This window comes from Idiotropiscis lumnitzeri, chromosome 1, assembly GCF_059441095.1.
Source record: "Idiotropiscis lumnitzeri isolate Australia: NSW breed Sydney's pygmy pipehorse chromosome 1, RoL_Ilum_1.0, whole genome shotgun sequence".
Lineage (NCBI taxonomy): Eukaryota > Metazoa > Chordata > Actinopteri > Syngnathiformes > Syngnathidae > Idiotropiscis > Idiotropiscis lumnitzeri.
The window spans coordinates 40,264,729-40,287,609 of record NC_142391.1 but is presented as its reverse complement, the minus strand read 5'-3'; the positions used below and the strand labels follow the sequence as shown (position 1 = coordinate 40,287,609).

At 38.7% G+C, this 22,881-nt stretch overlaps 1 protein-coding gene across 12 annotated transcripts in view; it reads right to left on the bottom strand.

The window, feature by feature from the left end:
- Nucleotides 1–22,881, bottom strand: part of arvcfb (ARVCF delta catenin family member b) — a 181,385-nt gene that overhangs the window by 107,320 nt on the left and 51,184 nt on the right. For 9 of the 12 annotated variants that reach the window (XM_088300854.1, XM_088300916.1, XM_088300899.1 and 6 more), the window contains 3 exons: nt 9,057–9,158; nt 2,529–2,613; nt 838–1,040 (listed from right to left, as the gene is read on the bottom strand). In XM_088300854.1, the coding sequence (XP_088156980.1) occupies nt 838–1,023 (186 nt within the window). In that variant the 5' untranslated portion in view covers nt 1,024–1,040; nt 2,529–2,613; nt 9,057–9,158. The remainder of the gene's footprint in view (nt 1–837; nt 1,041–2,528; nt 2,614–9,056; nt 9,159–22,881) is intronic. The other 3 variants (XM_088300957.1, XM_088300950.1, XM_088300942.1) reach the window with 2 other exon arrangements.

The window sequence follows — 22,881 nt, the reverse complement described above, 5'->3', positions numbered from 1 at the left end:
TCAGTGTAAACAGTGACAGACCATTAACAAAATATGACCTCAAGGCAAATGTAAGGTAAGCATATTCATTTCTGAAGGTCTTAGTTCATCAATAATAAACACCCTTCACACTTTTACCACAAATAAACATGCTGCATCTGAAAATGGAAGGTGCCGCACAAACAAATTGCTTTCGATTTATGCTTGTTGAAAAAAAAAATGCTGTTTGAAAGGCTCTGCTCCAAAATTCATTTTGTGCATTGGGAATGTCCAAAGAAAAATTGTATAACACAAGCACATGAATTGAAATCCTCAAAGAGTGAGGTCTCATCAATTAGTTTGGATGTTCTTTTCACCCTGGAAGTCATTAATATAGGTAAATACTTTCTCTCAGCGGAGGTTTTAATTGTCAAAATCAATCTGCTGATGTGTCTGATGACGATCACATTGGTCTCATTTGTCCAACTTACATTTCGTGCAACAGAGGAGCCCATGCCAGGACTCCTATATCTGGATCAAAGGGCGCATTCAAATAACCACCACCACCACCACCAGACAATATCAAAGACCAGAAGGTGAAAGGAGATGGAATTGGATGTCAAGCAGCAGCTTAGACGAAAAGGGAAAAGGAAGCAAGGAGAGGCAGAATCAGTTTGCCTCAAAATGGTAATAGACAGAACATCCAGGACAGGGTTCGAGCAATGTCAACAAGTGCCTCAGAATAGTTATTGATTCCCACCTATGAGGACCTAAAACGATGATGGAATGAACTTGCTCAGATGGAACTAATTGTGAAATGTCGCCAGGTGGGATGTTGAAACAGACAAGAGGGGTGGTCCAGCATGCTGACTTATTTACCTGCATCACCACTTGCTGCCATGCTAACGGTTGGCTGCTGGGAGGGTTGGATGGCGCATTAGCCCGCCCAAGCTGCAGGGTACGACGCTCCTCCTCCAGGGCTCGGGTTAACTGCTCAAAACGGGCTTCCTGTTCTTTCACTGACGCCAGGATGCTGGCAGCTGAGCGAACTTCATAGTCCTCCATGTCCAGTTTTAGTTGCACTTTAGGTGAAGGAGGGAGAGGAGAGAAGGGAAAGGAGGGGTACCAGGTCAATGACGACACCCAGACCCCGTAGAAAGGCTGCGTAGCACCTACAGCATGTCTCAGCTTTCAGTCAAACATTGGAGAATGTGCCTCCTTCACCAGGTTTTAGCGAACCCTCACGCATAAAAAGCACCAATATGGCACATTAAACTGAAACAATTAAATGTCTGACAGCACAGGGAGAGAGAGATTCATAGCAGAGAGAGTGGCATCTGTGCTAGTTTAATCTCTTTCATTTGCACTTTTCTGACACCGGTGCCAAAAGGGAAACGCCTCCGCAAAGGAAAGGCCTGTGCGGGGATATCGAGGATTCACAAAGCCCAGAACAGCCGACACATTAATGAGGGAACTCTGCTGGGTGCCAATTATGTGTTTGCGTTCTGAAGTTTGAGGCCCATTTTGCTAATTAAGACAAACTCTGGTAGAAGCAGTATAGGTTTTGACGAAATATCAGTGGAACAAAATGGAAGCATAATTCACCAATTACTAGCACAATAAAGGGAATTAAACATCACACACTTGGGGCTCTTTCACACATGCACGACAAACACAAACTTTATGTGAAGGAGTTTTTTGAGATTTTCGCTTGACAATTTGATATGAATGATATTTCTCTGATATATATGATTTATAAAATAGATCGTTAATGAACTGATCCAAATGCCTTACCAATAAATTGTACCTCTACCATTTTGGTTTTCATAGCCGTTAAACTAAATCTGATGCTATTTAAGATAAATGTGTTCAAAGGCTGCGCTGGTTACACTTTTCATAAAACAGTAAGGGGAGACGATTTTATGTGGACGATAAGGTTGAATCGAAACAACAAAAGATGCATTCACTTTCAGTTGTATCACGGTTCACAAACTAAAAAATAAAACTAGGAGCAGGATAATCTGTTGTTTGTCATTTAAATGACAATATGACCATATTTAGACACGCTGTACAGATTGTCAGATCTTTCACAACTTCATTATTATTTGGAGGTTTGAGTATATCTGAAGCAGCTCCAGCCTTGTGCTGCATATGTGAACGGCAACTCTTGCCAAAATATAGACAAAGATTTTCTGTGGTCATTGTCCAGAGTCAATGTGACCTTTTTTTTTTCATGGACATCTAATGATGAAGAGGAATTCATTCATTCCTGCAAATGAGCAATCGTAGCTGGAATGGAGGAATGACGCGGTCATTCCTTATGGCCATGCACAGCGCTGTAATGCATTCTGACATGCGAGCAATGCTGCAGGCACAAATCCAACACATGCAGGCTTCCCACAGCTATTCAGACACAAATGTTTGCTGCTTCATATCACACATACTATCATAAGCTCATGATTTGCTCAGTTGCAAGCCTGAGTCCATGTCACTGTCACACACATAAACACTGATATCTTTAACCGATGGCGGCATGATATCGAGGTTGCGATAAATGGCTTTGGAAATACCTAGTAGATACGCAGGAGGATAGCGGTTAGGCAACAGTCATGCCCAACTCTAAGAAAAACTGGGGGATGAGCACAGTTAGGAGAGCTGTGAAAGAAGGAAAGGAACAAGAAAGGGGGGGACAAAAGAGAGAAACAGATGTTAAATCAGATATTGAATCAGATGTAAACTGCAACAACACAATTTTTTTCTTTTTTAAACATACACACAAAAGCTCTTGAAACAGAGACATTTGGTGTTTGGCAAACAGCGACGACATACTGTGCTTCATTTAGACAAGCGCACCACAGCAGAATTGATAGAAAACCTTCCGTTGCCTTTCAGAATCACTATTTTGCATGGCTGATTGAAAATACCTAGGTGGCCCAGCTCTATTTTCTAGTTCCTCCTTAAAGGGGAAGTCAACCCTCAAACCTTTTTTGCAATTATATGTTCTATGCGCCTTCACAGCATTCGGATTCATATTGCAATTGTGGAATATGAGTTAAGCAGTAAATTCCACCTGGTTTTGTCCTTCTCAGGTGGCGGCCATTTTGCTACTTGCTGTCAACTGAAAATGACATCATAGTTGCTAAGGGCTCATATAATGACCAATCATGGCTCAGCTTCAGAAAACAGGTGATCTGAGATTGGCCTTTGCCTGAGCCCTGAGCAACTGTGATGTCATTTTCAATCGACAGAAGTGAGAAAATGGCTGGCCCCATGAACTCATTTTGCAATATCAAACGCAATATTAATCAGAATGCCATGTCGAGACAAGTGAAGGCACATGACATATTATTGCAAATCATTTTTGGAGTTTGTTTTCTCCTTTAAGGTGTTTAATGAGATTGAGAAAATTGAGATTCAAGGTAAATATGGGGTCGAACTAATCCTTGATTGCTAAGTGATTGATTAATAGATGTCTCTCACCAAGTTGCTGCATATACATGTTGAAATATTTACGTTTTCTGCGAGAACATGAACTGAGTGGAGGTTTGGGTAAATCCATCGAGACATTTTTTGGAATGTGGGAGGAAGCCGGATTAGAACACCGTGAAGCACAGTCAGAACATACTATCCTGATTCCAATCCCATGCCTCAGAAATTCAGCATGTACGTTGTATGAAAACCACTGCAACAGACATAAATTTGAGGATATTCAAAGTTCAGTTTAGTTTATGAATGCAGTTAAAGCCATTGCAATCTCAACCAGGAATGTTTTCTTTTTGGGGGTTGGAGAGGGTCTGTTGGGGTGGAGGGCGCAAAGGGGGGTGCTTAGGTGTATGTGATTCTATGCATAAACAGGATTCATTCCTCACTATAAGTCACGGTAAGCACACAGTCCATTTCCCTTTAAAGTGCCAAGTCCCGCTTTGATGTTTCTTGCTCGCTTCTTTTTTTTTTCTTTTTTTTTTTATCTTGTTTCTTTCTTCCTCCAAAGCAAATCATGACAAGAGGGGAAAAAAACACTGCACATTCAGGTGAGCAAATTGCGGTTTACTTTGCATCCTTTCCTCAGAGTAGAAATGGTTATTTTAGCAACCAGTAATAAAGTACCAGAGCTAATTTTGATTGCAAATACTCGAGGAACTGTGGCAATTTGTACCATGACAAGGAAAAGAGGGTCAATAAGCCATTGCATCGAATATCACAAAGGGAATATTATGTCAGCATGTCAGTTACGCCTCACATCTTATCTATCAAACAGCAACATATTGCGCTTACTTAAACACCTCAACACCCACAAGGACAAGTGATTGAAAAATTAAAAAGTCTGTTTCTATAATGTCATTGTCTTATTTTTCTACATGTGTTTGTTTGTTTTAGGTTTACATTAGAAAATGTTCACTAATGGCCAAGGAACAGAAATATATCAAATGTGTACACAATTAACTCGTTCCTAAATCATACTCACTCTTCTTTAGATTTAACTTAAAATTGACGGAACTTATAAAAGTGTGACACAGAAAGTGTGCATATCATTTGTGGTCAGTTTGTGTGTATACTAATCAAAGGAGGGGGAAAAGGAACAGATTATTTCCAATACAAAAGGAAGTGAAAGCGGTCTCAGGGCATAAATACATTTAATTAGTATGGAATGCAGTGGATTTGCTGCAGTTCTATATTTTTACTGAAGAATAAATCACATCTACAGTATAGAATAGTTAAAAATACTCACAGCCACAGTTACAAGAGGAAATGCAAATGATGGAGTCACCACTAGGAGAAAAATTTAGCTTTACAGTAATTTGTACTCTGTGCGTGCAAAAAAACGACTTGATTAGATTCTCTGTCATCACCATCAGGAATTTCTTAAATGGAATTCTGCTTGTCTTTAAGTCTTCATGTATCAAGTAAAAAGACTTTCAAGTCAAAACTGTTCATCAAAATTAGGTGTGGGGACACTTGGACGAGCTGAACAATGACATTTAAATAATAGGTATGCATGTTAAAATGAGATCAGTATTAAAACATCAAGAACCATCAAGGCATGCGGCTCTATGCAGTCACCGCTGTTTGCAGCCGTCAGCATTACGGTGCAAGTGGACATCAATTTCGGGTGAAGCTTCACAACAAGCCTGTTTGTTGTGCCTTGGTGAAAAAAGTTGGACTTTGAAAAGTCCCGCATGCCAGCGCACGACCCTACAGAGCATATGAATTGAAAATGGACGGATGGATGGACAGTCTTTGAAAAATTCCAAGCACTAAAGCTCCACGGAGGAGGCAGATTCCACAGTCAAGTGTGGCTGCCCTGCACTTGACATTTTCAGATGAATTGTGTAGGCGTAGTCCCGAGGGGCCTTGGTGAAAAAAAGTAAGCCACGCTAGCGCTTAATCATGAAATAATGTAATATATATCAACCTACCAACATGCGATTGGCTGGCAACCAATTTGGGGTGTACCCAATGACAGCTGGGTAAGGCTCCAGCACGCCCGTGACCCTCATGAGGATAAGCGGCTTGGAAAATAGATGGATGGCCCTACCAACAATTAACTGTACGAAAACCCTCTCACAAGGCATTGTGTTGGCGTATCTTGGTGACTTATTAAAGAAAACTGAGAAGACGTGATTGAAATTGCAAGTTAGCTGCTTTCCTCATTTACTTTTAAGCCAGCCATGGGAATGTGAATCGTTTTGTGATGTTTTCAGAGGTTGAAGTAGGTCCAAGAAGAGATGTTCACATACATTTTGGGGCCAGTTGTTCCCGTTACTTTGACATCATTAGCATATTTACGATGATTTTGAAAGGACAAATTGTGATGCTGATATGATTCCCATCAAGACATGAAGAAAGGAGAGGTAGGCGCGGCTTATTTTTAGGGGGCGATTTTCAAATTGTTATTTTTTTCACTGATTTCTCCAAAATAAATAGATTAAATAGAAAATACAAGCTAACGTAATTTTCATGATAAAATAATACATACTTTGGGCTAGTACTTGAAATGGACCATCCTGGCTGGATGATCCCTTTTTAGCCAAACACAACAGCACGTCCATGAGTTGAAGTCGACCGACGAATATTCCGCCTTTCTAGGTGCCATGACAACTCAAATACACGGGTGAGCCGTGTTTATCGCCGATTTCAGCTGACAATCAGAAAGTCAATAGACATTACAAAATGGTAAATTCACACAGAAAGTCTGAGTCATATTCCAAAATGCTATGAATATATTACATACTTACATGATCAATTCTAGGAGAAAAATACAGACCTACATGTGGGAGGTTATATTGAATAATAATTATATTTTTTTATTTCTTTTTCAGTAACCCGCACCCCCCACCCCTCCTCCAATTTCTCTTTTTCTTAGTGGATTTCATAGTTTAAAATGTTTACATAGGCAACATGGTACCAAAAACAGAAGAGCTACATTACAAATGATGCACAGTTTCATCAGCAATTTGGAATTGGTTTGTTTTGGCAGCATCAGACAATGCACACAAAAACACGATCCACTACAAATGTGAAATGGCTGTTGCAAACCAAGTGAGGAACATAACCAAATTATGTAATGGTTGAAACAAAAACAATCAGCGGCAAACGCTGTTATATTGTACGCAACTCGGAAGATGGTGGGAGGGAGGCTAAAAAACCTGCGAGCGATCATTTTGGCATTATTTTGCTTTGGTTAAGAAAGGAGCTCGGTGCAAGGCAATCATGGAGTCAAACACACTGAACATAGCCAAAATCCAAGCAGTCATTTATGAACATGCCGATTCACCTCAATGGTGGAAGCAGTATGAAATAAATTTCCCATAGCAGGCTACATTGTCAGCGACAAATGTTCATTTTCTACGGAGGCAGCACCTTTCATCAAGTTATGTTCGACGTCACCACTAGTGATGTTTGACTCCATTTCTCCAATCAAACAGGGCCAAGCAGCCACAAATATTTCTTTCTTCAGACATTGCTACTAGCCTAGTGTGCTGCTGATTCTTTTTTGAAGCGTAAATTCCCTGTAGCCTTATTGATCCTCTGTTGACAGAAAATAAAATTCTGTCAACAGAGGATCCAGCCCAGCAAGTTGATGGGGTACATTGACTCAAACAGAATCTCACAGAAGCACTTCTTTGATGAACCCCCTATGAAAATAACAAATTACATTGTTGTTTTTTGTTATTTTAGCTACAGTGTCATTGTTGGACAATTGCTGAAATTACTGGAGTATTTTTTTCCACTGAATACTTAATTACGTTTACTCAAGTAATTATTTGGAGGTCAACTTTTTAGAATCAGAATCAGAAATCCCTTTATTGTCATTGTACTCAAGTGTGCAACAAGATTTGAGCGCTCCCCTCTCCAGTGCAATACAACAATAATTCAGTTAAGTATATAAATTAGATAAATAAGAGAATAGTTCTAAAGTAACAATACTCTTACTTGAGCACAATTTCTACCTGCTCTACCCACTTCCGTTTATTACACTGTATTATATGTTTAGACGGCCATTAAAGGGTAAGTCAGCCCCCCAAAATTTGTAATAAGAATATGTTCAAGCTGCCCTACCAGTGATAATGTGTAGTGGTGATATTGTGTTTGTTGAATATGAGTTAAGACGTAAAATTCACCCATTTTTGAGCCATCTTCAAGGGGCGGCCATTTTGTCACATTCTGGTGACTGAAAATGGCATAACAGTCGCTCAGGGTTCATTTTGTTAAATTCTTTTGTTCAGTCTGAGCATCTTCAATTGTTGTACGGCAGTACCTGAGTGTATTTTCCTGCGCATTATTACATAAAAATAAATCAATAAAGCAGCCTTGGTCTGTTTGGTCCACATTGTCTTAGACAATAACATTTACACTTGATCAAATAAATTGAGGTATCAAAAAAATAAATAAATTAATAAATAACAGACAAGCTTGTTTTAACTGAACCGTGACGCAAGGTTCACTCCCTTGCTTCGTTTGAGTCATCAATCTCCATAAAAGTCTTTGAAATATTTGGAAGGTATAGCTTGTTCAATTGCTAAGGTAACTTAACCTATACTTAAAATTTCTTAAAGTCTTCAAGCCAGCAAACCGGCGACTTATGACTTGTGATTTATGAATTGAAGGGCCCGTGCCTGATTGTTGTATTTGTAGCTGGGCCAAATGAAGACTATTCCACAGGGACATAAATTCTATATTCTATTCATTCAACTTAGTTGGCTGTGCCCTGCTATATTATAATTGGAAAAACCAAAGAACAAACATTACAGCGGTGTCTCAAAAACCTCAAATGATTCTTGTTGTACAGTTCACACATCCATAGTCTCACAAAGACAATTCAGGCTTTAGTGTTAAATACAGTTGATGCAACACATTGTAAGAGTTTTTCAAAAGGTGCAATTGCTCATCCATGAGAATGACAGGTCTGTCATGCAGCGACAGCCTAATATACTCTCTTAGAAGAGCTTCTACTTTTCACTATAAAAAATTGTGAAAATGCATTCATTACGACGTTTGCGCAGGACAAGCACAGCTTCAAAATCCTTGAATCTACTGATGCTAAATAGGAATTATTGCTCTTTGGTCAAACACAAATTCCTAGAGTTTTCATTATCATCATTATGAATATAACTCATGACTATCAAAATAGTTTGCAATTACAGAAAATGTATCTTTACTACGTTGTTTGGGGTCTATGTATCCAGTCATGAAAACAGCAACATTCTTTGCATGCTAATTACAATTACAAAGAGTCTCTTCACGAATCGGACTTGAGTCTGAGTTGTTCGACAGGTGGAGCATATTGAAAAGCATATCTAATTCTAAATAAATACAACCACAACATGTTTCAACTGATATTTACCATATTTTAATTGTGTGAAATATTCAAATGAGGCCGTATTTCTTGGAGGGGGAAAAAAAGCAAACTTATTGAAACAACAATCAACAAGCAGTTAACTAGCAAAGTGAGACAGTCCCCAGAGGAGGCTTAAAAGGGAAACGCAAGTGTTGGATGTTTAAACCAAAAACACTGTCAGGAAATATAATTGCTGCGATGATGAGCTGAACAAAGTGATTAACAGAGGCCGGAGGTATGAAGGGAGAGGCGGCAGTACCTTTGATGTCGGTGAGCGCCGTCACACCACAAGTAGAACAAGGAAAGGCGAGGCTCTGATAGATTGGTCTTGATTGTTCCGTCTCTCAGGGGAGATCTGTGACTAAAATAGAATGACATTGGAATTAAGTATGCAGCCAACTTGCTGACTCCACGTTATCAAGAAATAACTCTTCTATGATTCAGAGACACATGCACTCTTAATTGGTTCATCCCAGCGCAGTATGCTCACCAGCCACAAAATAACACAGGAGCTACTGTATGTAGTAAAAAAGAGGAAACAAAGTAAAATCATACTTGCAATGATAATAATGCACTTTTTTTAATTAGCTCGTAAGTACGAATTGGAAATTGTTGCTGATAATTTGATTGTTTCGTGTAGCAAGAATAATTATAAAGGTCACATTTTTGAAAATGAGTTCTCATAAGGGATTCTTTTTGACTCAGCAGAAGTACAGAATGGGGCGTCGGCCAGTCTACTTTTTCAACAAAGTTGTAAGGTATTTTATTTTCCAGAGAGAATGAAAAAATGTTGTAGAGAAGCATATCACTGAAAAAAACAACAACAATACAATACATCACAAATTACTATTAAACTCCACAACAGCAAATTGTCATCAAATGACTTTATGTGGCCTGTCTTTACTTTTTTTTTATTAGGTTTTGACCTTAAAAAGTTTGGGCAATATGGAGTTTGCCATGTGCTGTAACTTAAAGCGATGATGTTGCAGATAAAAATTCCACATGTTGCTGAAACTAACCTTTAATTAATAAATATTACTAAATATATTACTAGATTCAATACTATGTCATTGTTATCATGTTATTATTACCACGAAAACCTGATGTGCAAGACAAAAAAAATAAGAGTCGATTTCATTTAGAAAAGTTTACTTTTATCTCTTAACATTTTTCCTAAAAATATATTAAGCACCAGAAACATTGTTGTCATCGACATTTGCTTGGCCAGGGATCAATTATTGGTTATGCGTGAATTTATGATTTTATGTGTTGAACCGGACAAAATCCCAACTTGTGTGATTGGAGCTCAAAGCAATATTTGAGTTGCTTAGGTTCCACTTGTCAATAATAATATGTGGCAAAGTAAAATATCACAAAGTAAAAAAAATCAGTCATAGTTTCATGCACTGCTTCTCAATTATTTTCTGTTATACTCCCCCTAGGAAGAAGAATATACCTTGCGGCAACCCCTCCTTATTAACATTTAAAATAACTGCTGAATAACTGTATTTACATTAAACTCCCTGCGCACACTCTGAAGATGGCAACGCCACTGCTACCCACTGTTGTGGATGTACAATTAGACACTTGCACCCCTGACATCGCGGCACGCTCCCCAGGTAGGCCTCACTATATGACAAGTGCTGGTTTAATCTCAAAGATTTTGATACGTACCCATCAATCCGACTTTGTTCAATGAAAATATACCTTGATTGTTTATCATCTGCTCAAAACAGTCCATTCGTTGATCAGAACCCAATGTTGTCGATACTTGACAAAGAGACGGCCATCGGCTTTCCACTTAAGCACGTGTCGTTGCCTGTTCCCAATACTATAGAAATGGTGAGGTGCGGTCGAAAGCAGAAGAATAGGCTTTGAAGGTTGCTTTCGGATTGAATAGTCATCTTGAAGTAAATATCATAATTCACAATCTGATGTAAAGCATAAATTAATTGTATTAGTTGTGCAAATCCAGGTGACAGCAACCTTCCAAATGCAGTTGAATTCTTTCATATGCTAAGTACGGGACTTCCAAATAATTACAGTCAAACAAGCCTCACTGATGATTTGCAACATCGTCTCTGAGTACAAGCTAATTACAAAAATAAAACAGTTTTGCTGTTGGGGCAAGTTTTCTATCCCATGTACAATTTCATTTTGTTGCAGCATCTCCAAAGTTTTGCTGACAAAATACAAACACCAACTAACGCTTTTCGACTGATAAATCTTTCCTGAAGCAATCCAGTGTAACACATACAAATATGCTATATGTGTATTTTTCATTTCTTCGGTCCAATAAATGATTCTTAATAATAGGGCAACTCTTGCTTCAAAAAACTGCTGAGCAGCCTGACCATTGTTTTCACACTGTGGTCTTGCAATGTTTCAGAAAGATAAACATCACATGAACTTCATACCAATGGACAAATGATTCGGCCATACAGAGCACGGGCTCATCTGTCGTTGAAGACTTGAAACAAAGCTTACCCAAACACTGGATCAATGGCTGCCAGGATGGCCGAGTGGTCTAAGGCGCCGCGTTCAGGACCCAGTCTCCCCAGGAGGCCTGGGTTCGAATCTCGAATTTCCCCATTGTGGGACTAATAAAGGGAATATTATTATTATTAACTTCGCCCTTGAATTATCATCATATGATTTGCATCTTGTGCAGAGCTCCTCACCACGATGGGAAAAAGAAAACCACTTTTTACCCCCTAATGTGAGATAAAATATATCCAAAATGAGTAAATATATATTGCGCAGTGAGTTGATTTTTGTTCAAATATTTCAAAAGATATGTGCGTAATCTGTGTGCAAGAGAATGTTTGTGACGCAAAAATCAGTATTTGCATCTACAACTGACAAGTAACAGCACAGAAAACTTGCCGAGCATTTCTTAAAACTGTTTCCAAAACATTTGGGGTCCGAGGTCAATTTCAATTGGCTCCCCCAATAAAATTCTGTGAGCAATTTTATTCATTGTCAAACTGGACCAGATTTTTTTGGGTAAAGGGTTACTTGAGTCAAGCTTGTTATCATACATTAATGACTCATGTGTACTACAACACTATTTTGTCTTGACATATGGCAATGTTATGGCAATGCAATTTTTTTTTTTAATGTAGTTCTCGGGGAGGAGGTAAATTTCTAATATGAGTCAAGAATCATACCCAATTAGAAATATGTACGACAGCTTTAATGTAGTGAGGTCCTCAATTTCCCCAACAGGTTCAATATTTTTTTTATCTATCTATTTATCTATTAGGACTATATGCTTATGGAAAAAAAACAATTAAGATAATGGTTATTCATCAAGTTTAAACATTAGTATTTATTCAACAACAAATACTCAACTATGGGATTTTCTGGACTCTAAACTCTTCCTGGTCTAAGGCGCCGCGTTCAGGACCCAGTCTCCCCAGGAGGCCTGGGTTTGAATCTCGAATTTCCCCATTGTGGGACTAATAAAGGCAATATTATTATTATTATTATTATTATTATTTTTTCCAACGCTTGAACCATGTGGTTTTTAACGTGACACGGTTCATTTATAAATTTCTACTGACAAACGTCACGCTATTAATAGATTTACTTGTTGTCTCATCACATCTGACAAATGAAATTAGCAAACACGTCACAGTGGACCAATGAAACTGTTCCTTCCTTACCATAATCGAGTTTACAGAACAAAGTCATCAAAAAAAATAATGGTATTAACAATACATTTGACAGGAGCAGAACTTTTTCATCATAATTGTTTGGAACGAACTTCAAGCCACATTAAATCTGGAATCACTCGCACCACTCAGTACTTTTACAAATACATTAAAATCAACCACGACGGAACAATGTAACTGTTTTAACTTGATGCCTTGTTTTTTATTTATTAATTTCTACCTGTTTTTTTGTTTATTTTATGCCTTTATGTCTTATGCGTTAATGTGTGGAGGGTGCCAATTGTAGTATAGCTGATTGTAGTTTTTTTTTTTTTGTCTCATGTCTGTTGTGCAATTATCTGCTGTCAGTCTTGGCCAGGACTCCCTATGAAATAAAATTAGCAGACAAAATATTTTGGTACTGTTATGATGTTCAATTACTTGTTTTTCACACATAGACAGGGCTCTGATTTCTGATGTCAGTTACATTTCTATCGTTGTGCATGTGCAGTCTGCACTGGCAAAAAAAAAAATGAGGATAGGCTCCAGGGTGGCAGACTCGCCCAACCTGAACAATGTTATGTCCAAAGGAGGGCTCAAAGCTCCCATATTGGAGTACTCACAGATAGAAAAACAGCCTTCCCAAGTCTGACAGCATACTGCATGTTTTGCGATGAGAAAAGTGTTTTCTTCTGCAGGGTGAGTTTACATCAAGGACAAATCAACTCTGAGCACATTGGGTCTCGGGTACAAACATCAAAATGGGAAGCATTTCTCTCTTTACGTCAGCACAAGCCTTGGCGATGCCCCTGAATGGACAGCTCACTGACACGGTGAGTTTGATGGACGTTTCGATGTGTGTAGTTAACATGGTGCAATATGATTCAGGTTGGCAAGTGAATAACTTAAAAGGTCAATAAGCACACAAGACAAGTGGCGTGACAGTGAAGTATTCTATCTGAAATAAAGCATTACTCGGGTAAATGACAACATTAAATATGATTTAGTAGAACTCAAGGACGAGAATATCCAGTCAATATTTCCACAAAAGATCATTTAGTTTCTGTAGAATATCACAACACAACAATTGCGAGTTGTGGTCAATATTAATAACAGAATCCGCAAGTAATATTTGCTCTTATCTGTGTGTGATACCGCACATGCCAAGCAGACAATTAAAGATTCCGTCACGATTTGTTCTCCTTGAACCCACATTGTTTGGTGAATGCTCCGGAGTAATTCAGTGATTAATAATAAATGATGAGTGGGGGTAATTTCGGCTGCGGGATGAGGCAGTGGAGGGTGAACTGCAGAATCTGTCTGAATCTTCGCAATCACATTTCCTCTGATGCTGACGAAAGCTGTTTCTAAAAGAATCTGCAGTGTATGTCAGGAAGAAAATTATATGATGTACATGTCATGTTTCTTTAGTCTTTTCAACATTTTATGTTTGGGGCTGGTTGATGTTTCTATACCATCCGCTCACTTGCTTTTGGGGGATGGCTTTTTTCCCCCTCATACGGAACACACCCATGCTATACTGTCATAAAACTGAATTTCAGGCAATTATTTCAGGCAGTTTGAAGCACTACTTGTTCCCTCCTAAACCCCAGACAGCTCAATATTGCCAGGTAATGGCTCATCTAAAAGCAGAGCGAGGAAAAAAAAAACTCTCCTGCATATGCTCATATGCTCTACTTTGTGTGTGGAGTCTGCGTCTGGAGAGAGCAGCAGCTAATTGCTTCTTCCAAAAGAACATTAGAGACCATCATCATTAGTCCACACAAACAGACGGGCTTGTATGATAAGGAGGAAGAAAAAGGCTTTGGAATTGTGTAGACAGCTGATATTGGATATTATTTTCTGCATTTAAGAAATTACTCAACCACATCACAAATCATCATCATCCACATTTTAAGAACTTCACATTAAAGTTTATGATATTGTTTTGAAGAACATGGCCGGATAACTTAAATGCCACAGGGGGCCAACAATTCAAAAAGAAAAAAAAAAAAAGAAAAAAAATACAAGAATAGAAAAAAAATTACGATGCAAGGACAGCACAAAACTGCTGAACATGAATATTGCAGACAACATTTTTATCTCATTTTGTCCATTTTTTTTCATGAATTTCAACTCACTCGCTATAATGGTGGCACTGTATTTGTCTTGTATATCATACCAAACACCCCCCCCAAAAAAAAATAATTAAAAAAAAAATTAAATATATATATATATATATATATATATGTGTATATATATATATATATATATATGTGTATATATATATATATATATATATATATATATGTGTATATTCATATATATATGTATATATATATACATATATATATACATATATATATATATATATATACATATATATATATATATATATATATATATATATATATACATATATATATATATATATATATATATATATATATATATATATATATATATATATATATATATATGTACACATATTAGGCCTACTCACGTTGTAGTGTAGGGCATTGTAAGACCCAGTTTAAGTGCAACTAAGACATGTGATTGGTGATATCACAGCTTGTAACAACAGTCGACCCCTGAATATTCACATTTCAGTACGTATATGTGGGGTATTGGCCAACTGTTTTGTTTGTTTGTTTTTTTGATGGTCTGGCCCTGATTGGATTTGGAAATATTGCACAGTGTGCTTAGAAAGATTTACTATCCCAGCAATCTTTGGGCAGTAGGCGGAGTACACCCTTAACTGGTTGCCAGCCAATCGCAGGGCACATAAAGACGAACAACCATTCACAATCACACCTTGGGCCAATTTTAGAGTGTCCAATCAACCTGCCATGCATGTTTTTGGAATGTGGGAGTAAACCGGTGTGCCCGAAGAAAACCCAAGCAGGCACAGGGAGAACATGCCAACTCCACACAGGAAGGCTGGAGCTGGAATCAAACCCACGACCTCTGCTCCGTGAGGCCATCGTGCTAACCAGTCGTCCACCGTGCCGCCTCTACACAGATACATTTGTGGAAAAAGAAAAAGAAAAAAAAAACAATCCTCTTGTTAATTTCCCTTTAATAAAGGTTTTGGAGAATTATATTTGAGTGCATTTTGCCAAAACAGGGTTCAGCATATTCTTATTCGCATAGTACGTAGTTCATTCTCAAGTATAGCAACATCTGCTGCCATAGACAACACCCATCTGTCTTATTTAATGTCCAGCCATTTTCCCTTCTTCTCAGATATGTCTCTACCTCTGCCTATCAGCAGGTGCCAGGTGCTGATGCACTGGCTGACGCAGAGATGTTAATAGGGGCACATGCACTGTGGGAAATCTTTTAACATCTGAACCTTTTCAGTTTGAGTGCACTCGTCTCACCTCTGACGCAGGGTTACAATTCTATCAGGGACAAAATGTCAGCAACAGGAGTGCACAACGTGAAGCTATTAACTTTTTTTAACGGGTTGTTTGTTTGGATGTTGTCTTTTATGGATTGTTATTAGCCTTCGAGCTTTGATAAGCAACAGTAAGTGAGGATAGCAAGAGTAGACAATAGAAAAAGAGGTGGCGAACGAGGGGGGCAATTGGGACATGAGCCCCCAGACTTTTTGGCCTGCCTTTGATGTGTCTCTTTGATCCTTTTATAATATACGTTTTCTCGCCCTGCCTATCTGGGGGCATATGTTGCTTATCAGTAACCTAATTAAATGACAACTCATCAAGGATTTATGTACAGTGGAACCTTGGGTTCTTGAGCAACCACATTTATGAACAATTTGATGAGTGGATGGATCTATATTGTGCTTGTTTTGGGGTGCATATTGAGAGCAAAGCAAACTTCAAACTAGTTTACTGGTTTAAGACAGAAAGCTGTTGCTTTACGAGGCAAAAGTTCCGCCTCTGCATCCTCGACCATCCAATCCAAAATGAATGAGTTATTGACATGTAACCTAAAAGAAGTCTGAAAATATGTAACTATGTACACAATGATGAAGTTTACAGAGTAAGAGAGCAAGAGTGTGAGATAAAAAGAGAGAGAGAGAGAGAGAGAGGGGAGTTAGTTATGCCAATGTTTGTTGAGCACAGTCAAAGCTGTGAAGAGATCAAGCATTGCTCCAGGTTTGTTATCATATGTTGACACAGATCTGCACACGAAAAGGTCAACGCTTGATTGTAAGCCAAATCTGCAATTATATAAAAAATTGTACTGGATTTAATAAACCTCCAACGCAGCGCTGGGGGTCTTTACAAAAAACATTGACTGGTTATTAATTGTAATGCAGTTAATTGGAATGCAGCCATCTTCATCTGGAAGCGCATAGTAGAAACCCACGCGGAATATTGATGCTACCGAAAATGACAACTTTGTTGCAACCAGTCTAGAGGAAAACAACTCATTAATTGCTAACAATGCAACATGTAATATCAGTTAGGTCAAAACACAAACAAGCACACAGCTATTGGAGCAAAGACAAGCTTGACATTGCGTGTATGTGCGAACAGAGCTTTCAGCATGAAGGTCAACAATGAAATTAGCACGTATGCTCCGGCTATGAAATTGACCACGGTAATTATTTTCTGTACCAAATGGGAAATAATTCAGATTGTAGAATATAAGCGGAGTCAACGTGCATTTGAAACAATTGTTATCATTCAGTCAACACATGTGTTTCAGTCCTCTCACATGGATTGAAACCACTGCATTCGCCCCTGGCAGGGGACAGGAATGCAGCCAAATGTAATTTTCCATCACCGCATTTTGGATTTAAAAAAAAAAAAAAAAGCTATTTTTGGAAACAAGAGGCCTGATTTCCTGAAGTGGACATTGAGAGGTGTGTCCACTGGCCGCTGGAGACTGTGCTGTGAAAACATTCCAAAGCAACTTCCACAGCATCTGACTGAAGTCCCCCGTCTGTGTCATTTTTGGGGGGAAAATTGATTTTACTGCACAGCCACCTTTTATTTCAACTCAAAGATCCACACCAAGGAAGCTCCTGTGTGCTGTTATATAAATTGAGGTTAAATAGTGGCACTTGAACAGCTCGAGGGAGCCATTAGATGCATATGTGAAATGGATTTACTTCAAATGACGTTTGAAATAAAATATAACATTGTCAATGTTTAGCATTCTTTGTTTTTTTTTTTGTATTGAGTACTAAGTGTTTTTTCCGCATCTGAAGACTAAACGGACATGTTGTAGATAGTCTTAAAACAATTATAATTCATGAAATTATTAACACTTTAATCAGGTAAAGTTATTTAAAAAAAACATTTTATAACACTTGGCCCTCTAATTATTATTTTATTTTTTGCAATGCTCAGGGAATAAATGTTTGTTTGTTTTCAGAATTACTATTCAACAAAACATACAAATGGGGCAACAACACAGAGCACGAGCAACAAGCTGTACAAAAAGTATTAAATATTAAAAACTCAAAAAACTGTTTAGGCTCCAAATGACATAAAATATGACAACTCTCGTGTTGACTCAAGTTTCAAAGCACTATTTTTTCTTTTTTTAACAACAGTAAGAGGTAATAATTTATTTCAGCTCCCTTGGAAAGAGAGGATCAGAATTGCTGTCATTGCCATGGCGACCCCCGACTGGCTATTTTAGTTATTTGCCGACCGGCCACCTGGGCAGCTCCCATGTGTTAGCACGCTGATGTGATGCTGACATTGTTGTCGAGCTTTTTGTGCACTGTGTAAATTGGCTGTGGAAGTCAAATAATCGCACAATGTACTGTGGTGGCACGATGGCCTCACAGTACAGAGGCGCAGGGTTCGATTCCGACACTGGCCTTCCTGTGTGGAGTTTGCATGTTTTCCCCATGCCTGTGTGGGTTACTACTACTCCGGTTTCCTCCCACATTCCAAAAACATGCATGGCAGGTTGATTGGACACTCTAAATTGCCCCTAGGTATGAGTGTGAGCGCGGATGGTTGTTGGTCTTTGTGTGCCCTGCGATTGGCTGGCAACCCGTTCAGGGTGTACCCCGCCTACTGTCCGATGACAGCTGGAATAGGCTCCAGCCCCCCGCGACCCTCGTGAAGATAAGCGGGTTAGATAACTAACTCATAAACCTTTCCATGAAAATTATCATTATTTTTGCAATACCAGTCTTTCTGTTTGCTCTTCCTGCCTGAGCCATTTGTTTACCGAGAGGTGGGAGGCGAAAGCAGACGAGAAGCGGAAGCAATGAAAACAGCGGAAGGTAACTGCTTCCTCATTTATATCATATCGATATTCTCTCAGACTGCCATCCTGACAGTGAAGGGTGAGGAAAGAGATGAGGGCTGATGGAAGAGTAACACACACTGTCTCTGAGCTATCACTTGCCAAGACTGAGCGCATCAATCCATCACCTCTTCACTGAAGTCCTGCCTCCCCGGCTGCTTGAAAAAGACTACAAACCTGGCATCCACGTCTCTTTGACATTGAATGTGTGTGTATATGCGTCATAAGTGTGACCTAGATTTAGCTGTACCTGAACGTCCCTTCTGTCAATCAAAAGTGAGAATGTTCGGAGATACTCGTGATCATAAGGATGATGGATTATTTCTGGGTACCCAATGCCCATTAATTACATTTTCACAAGTTTCAGAGACAACTTTCTAATTATAGAACTTTCATTAAAGAACATTTACTGCAAAGCAACCATGGTACAAGTGTGCCTTCCTTTGATTTGTTTTGTGATCAATACGACCCAGGCAATAGTTACGGTAATTAAACACGTCAACATGCCATCACCTACACAATGAGCGGTTGCTCAGTATTGCCTTTATGACAATGATCTTAATCATTGTAATAAATATTGAATCCAGGGCTTGAGCAATCAAATTGCTGTTTAGTGACATTAGTAAATATGTTCACATATGTAATTTGAAGGAGGCGTCTCTTTCTGTAAAGCTGAAGCAAAGCATTGTGTTGTCCACAACAATTGCTTGATGGAGAATTGTCTCTTCTGTAATCAACAAGAAGGGTCCTAACCTCAAAACTGTGTATGTAGTAAAATGAATTAACTCAGTCGCTCAGTCATTATGTTGATTTTATGAGTCATTTCTTTGCTGTGCCTTTCTGACTTCTTCGTCAAGTAGGGTCTGTGCAACAGACATCCGTGTGATACATCCCAGAGATTTAAAGAATGAGAGATGGCCCCAGAACCTTCATGATGTTGTCAGTCTTTATCCTATTTTCAAAAAGTTGCCATCATAGGAAAGCTTGCTGAACACAGAACCTGACCTGGAGTCCTTGGAGGGCGTGCTGCTGAGCGCTCACACTGGAGGTGCCCTCGTTCCGCTCGGGAACTTCAATGCTCATGTGGGCAATGACTGAACGGTGTATTGTGAGGCTCTGCTGGGAATGTCTGGCTGAGTCCACTGTTAAAAGTTTCAACTCTCATCTCTGGCAGAACTTTGAACACATCTCTTGGGAGACAAGGGACATTGAGTGCTCATACGTTTACACACCCATAGGGTATGTAAACTTATGAGCACGACTGCATAACACAGAGTCGTCATAAATCAGGCCCAAAGACGTACAAATTATGACACTAAAGGAGATTCTTGTTCATTGGACAGCAGGCTCTCGTTTTGGGACCCCACACTCACCCCGCCAGAAAAAAAAACAAGTTTGTGGCTATTGTTATCGGACGTGATGCGATAATGGATGCCACTTATGTAATATTATGTCTATTTTCAGTTTTGCATCAGATTAAAAAAAGTGACCATTAATAAAAGAGATTGAAAGGTAAAAATGAGTTAAGAGCAACGACGAAATAGAAAATGTGGCCATTGTCGTTAATGCAGAGCTCATTGACATTGATGGGAAAGACCTGCATCATTACTGATGGAATTCCTCCCAAATTTTACAGCTGCCAGGTATATACTATTTGACAAGGCAAAAATACTGTCAAGAAAACATGTTTCTGTCAGAGAACAATGGAGATCAAAAACATCACAACTGTTTTGGCAAAAGAAAAAAAAATATATCAAATAGAATAGATGGAACCATGTAAGTGGGAGGAAGGCAATTGCTGACACAGTTCTGTCTCAACATCCAAAAATAATAGATGTGAAAACTGTGCGGCGGTGTCTGTTGAGTTTGACTGTGTGAACACAACCGACAAGAAAAGTACAAAAATAAAAGCCTCAAAGATCAAGGTACGGGAGCAAATATTATTTATTTATTGAGTAAGGTTCATCAAATCTCTGCAAAGACTGTAATATTGTGTGCGTTATCAACTTGATTAAATACGGCTTCTGTTTCCCCTTTCGCTGAGCAGAGACCGAGGTGAGCAAAAGGATTGCGGTGGAGGTGATAGCTTTGTGTTACCAGAAAGTTATTTGGACTTGGTATAATGTTGTCTTTGCTCTCGACACGACAACAGAAACCGGCAAGAGAAAGTCGCTTACAAGGTGTTGCTCGTTTTACAATGCCGTAATCATTGTGGCTCAATGGCACTCAGTCATACTTCAAAGAGACTAAATGAGATTTTAATAGCAATTTTTTGCCCGTTAATCGTCCCAACACAGATGGTCAACCGGTTATTTCTTTCAAGCTGCGTACATTGTTTACAGAAGACCCAGCCTGTAAGTATCTTGCGTGTTGTAAAATTTACATGACTTCATTTGCCATGATTGACTGGTGACCTATCCGGAGTGTATCCTTCCTCTCGCCCCAAAGTCAGCTGGGATACGCTCCAGTTTAGGCGGTACACTATCATATCATGTGTTAAATGTTGCCCACTCAGCATCCATTGCATCCTGGTCATCCTGGAAGCGGATACTCCCATCTGCGGCCCCTTCTCAAGGTTTCTCATTTTAACCCTGATGGTGTATTTAAGAATATATGCAATGCTTAAGTTTCACATAATTTTCTTTGACAGCATACTGTATGGTGTTATTGCTGTCAGAGGAAAGTCTAATATTGACCTATAGTGGAGCTACAACAGTGCTGGAAAACTCTCTTCTAATTTACAAGCTTTTCAAGCCAAGTACAAGCCAGTCTGCCCATTGGATTGATTTGTTTGTACCCAGAAGACACAAAGGATACGGTATATTAATGATCTGGTCCCAGTCTCACTGCAGCATTTTCTCAAGCACTTTAAAGAGTCAATCCTGGTTTGTTGTTTCGTATATGTATAGGCTGTGGTCATACATGTATGTGAAGACTTGATAAAACAGACGTCGTGACCATATATAGAATCACATTGCGAGAGCGGCATAGTACAGAGCATGTTTTAAAATTACGGAGTAAAAGTAACCACGGGGGCTCGTATTCTCCCATACACGTGAGAGGCACGCTTAAGGCAACATGGATTTTCCCATTGACTTAAAGCAACACACTACTAAAAATTAATTTCCCTTCATTCTATTATAGAGTGTATATAAACATTGATAGTGCAAAAATCACGATCTGATTCACTGAGAAAATGTTTCAGCTGATTAAATGTAAAACAATTGAATACCCTGTATGATGCCATGTTGGAAATGGTTTACCAGTTTATGAAATCACTGTGACGTGTTCCATGCTATAAGACGCTACTTTTCATTTTGGACTTGTTTTCTGGTCTATTGTGCTATCAAAACGTCATATGATGTCAAAAGTGTTGCCATGGTTGATATCAGTGGTCGCCAATCTTTTTTAAACTACTACTTTGTGGGTGCTGATTAATGCGAAGGGCTACTTTTTTGATACACACTGCTGAAATCTCAAATTTGCTCAAATTACCTTTAATAATGTTCTCATAATTAATTTCAAATGATTAATTAGAATACATTCCAAGATAATAACATTGTCTCAATAGTGGTGAACTATTTTTCGGAGAGGCCCACGGGCTGCCCATGTTGTCCTTAAAATCACATTCACAAGTCTCAGGGAAAGTCCATGTTCCATGATTTTCCCGAAAAACACCACTCAAGTAATCACACCTCTTTGATAAGGCTTTCACAATTTATACAAAGTGCTTGTGGCCGAAATCTGCAAAGGAGAGCTCTCGAAAGAAAAAATACAAACATGTAAATTCAGGCACTTAAAAAAGTATTTATGGAATACACGAAAGGGATAATCAGGCTCATTGTGATGTGATTTATAAAAACAATAATAACACATAGGATGGGAATTAAGACATCAATTTTTGCTCTGCATTTTAAAGTTGTCATTGCCTCTTATTGTAGCCAGAGTATGCACACATTTTTAGTGGGATGAAATTTTCTGTAAATCATAAATGATGGTGTTTCAGAATGAAACGTTCCGGTTATACGACTGCATAACTGATAAAACCGAAGAAACAGAGATTAAAGTAGGAATAGCTGGAGGAGGCATACAGTCTTAAATAGACTACGCCCCTTTAATTATAAAAAAACGACATACATTGTCATTTCTTTCTTAAGGGTAATAACTTTTTTTAAGAAAGAAAGG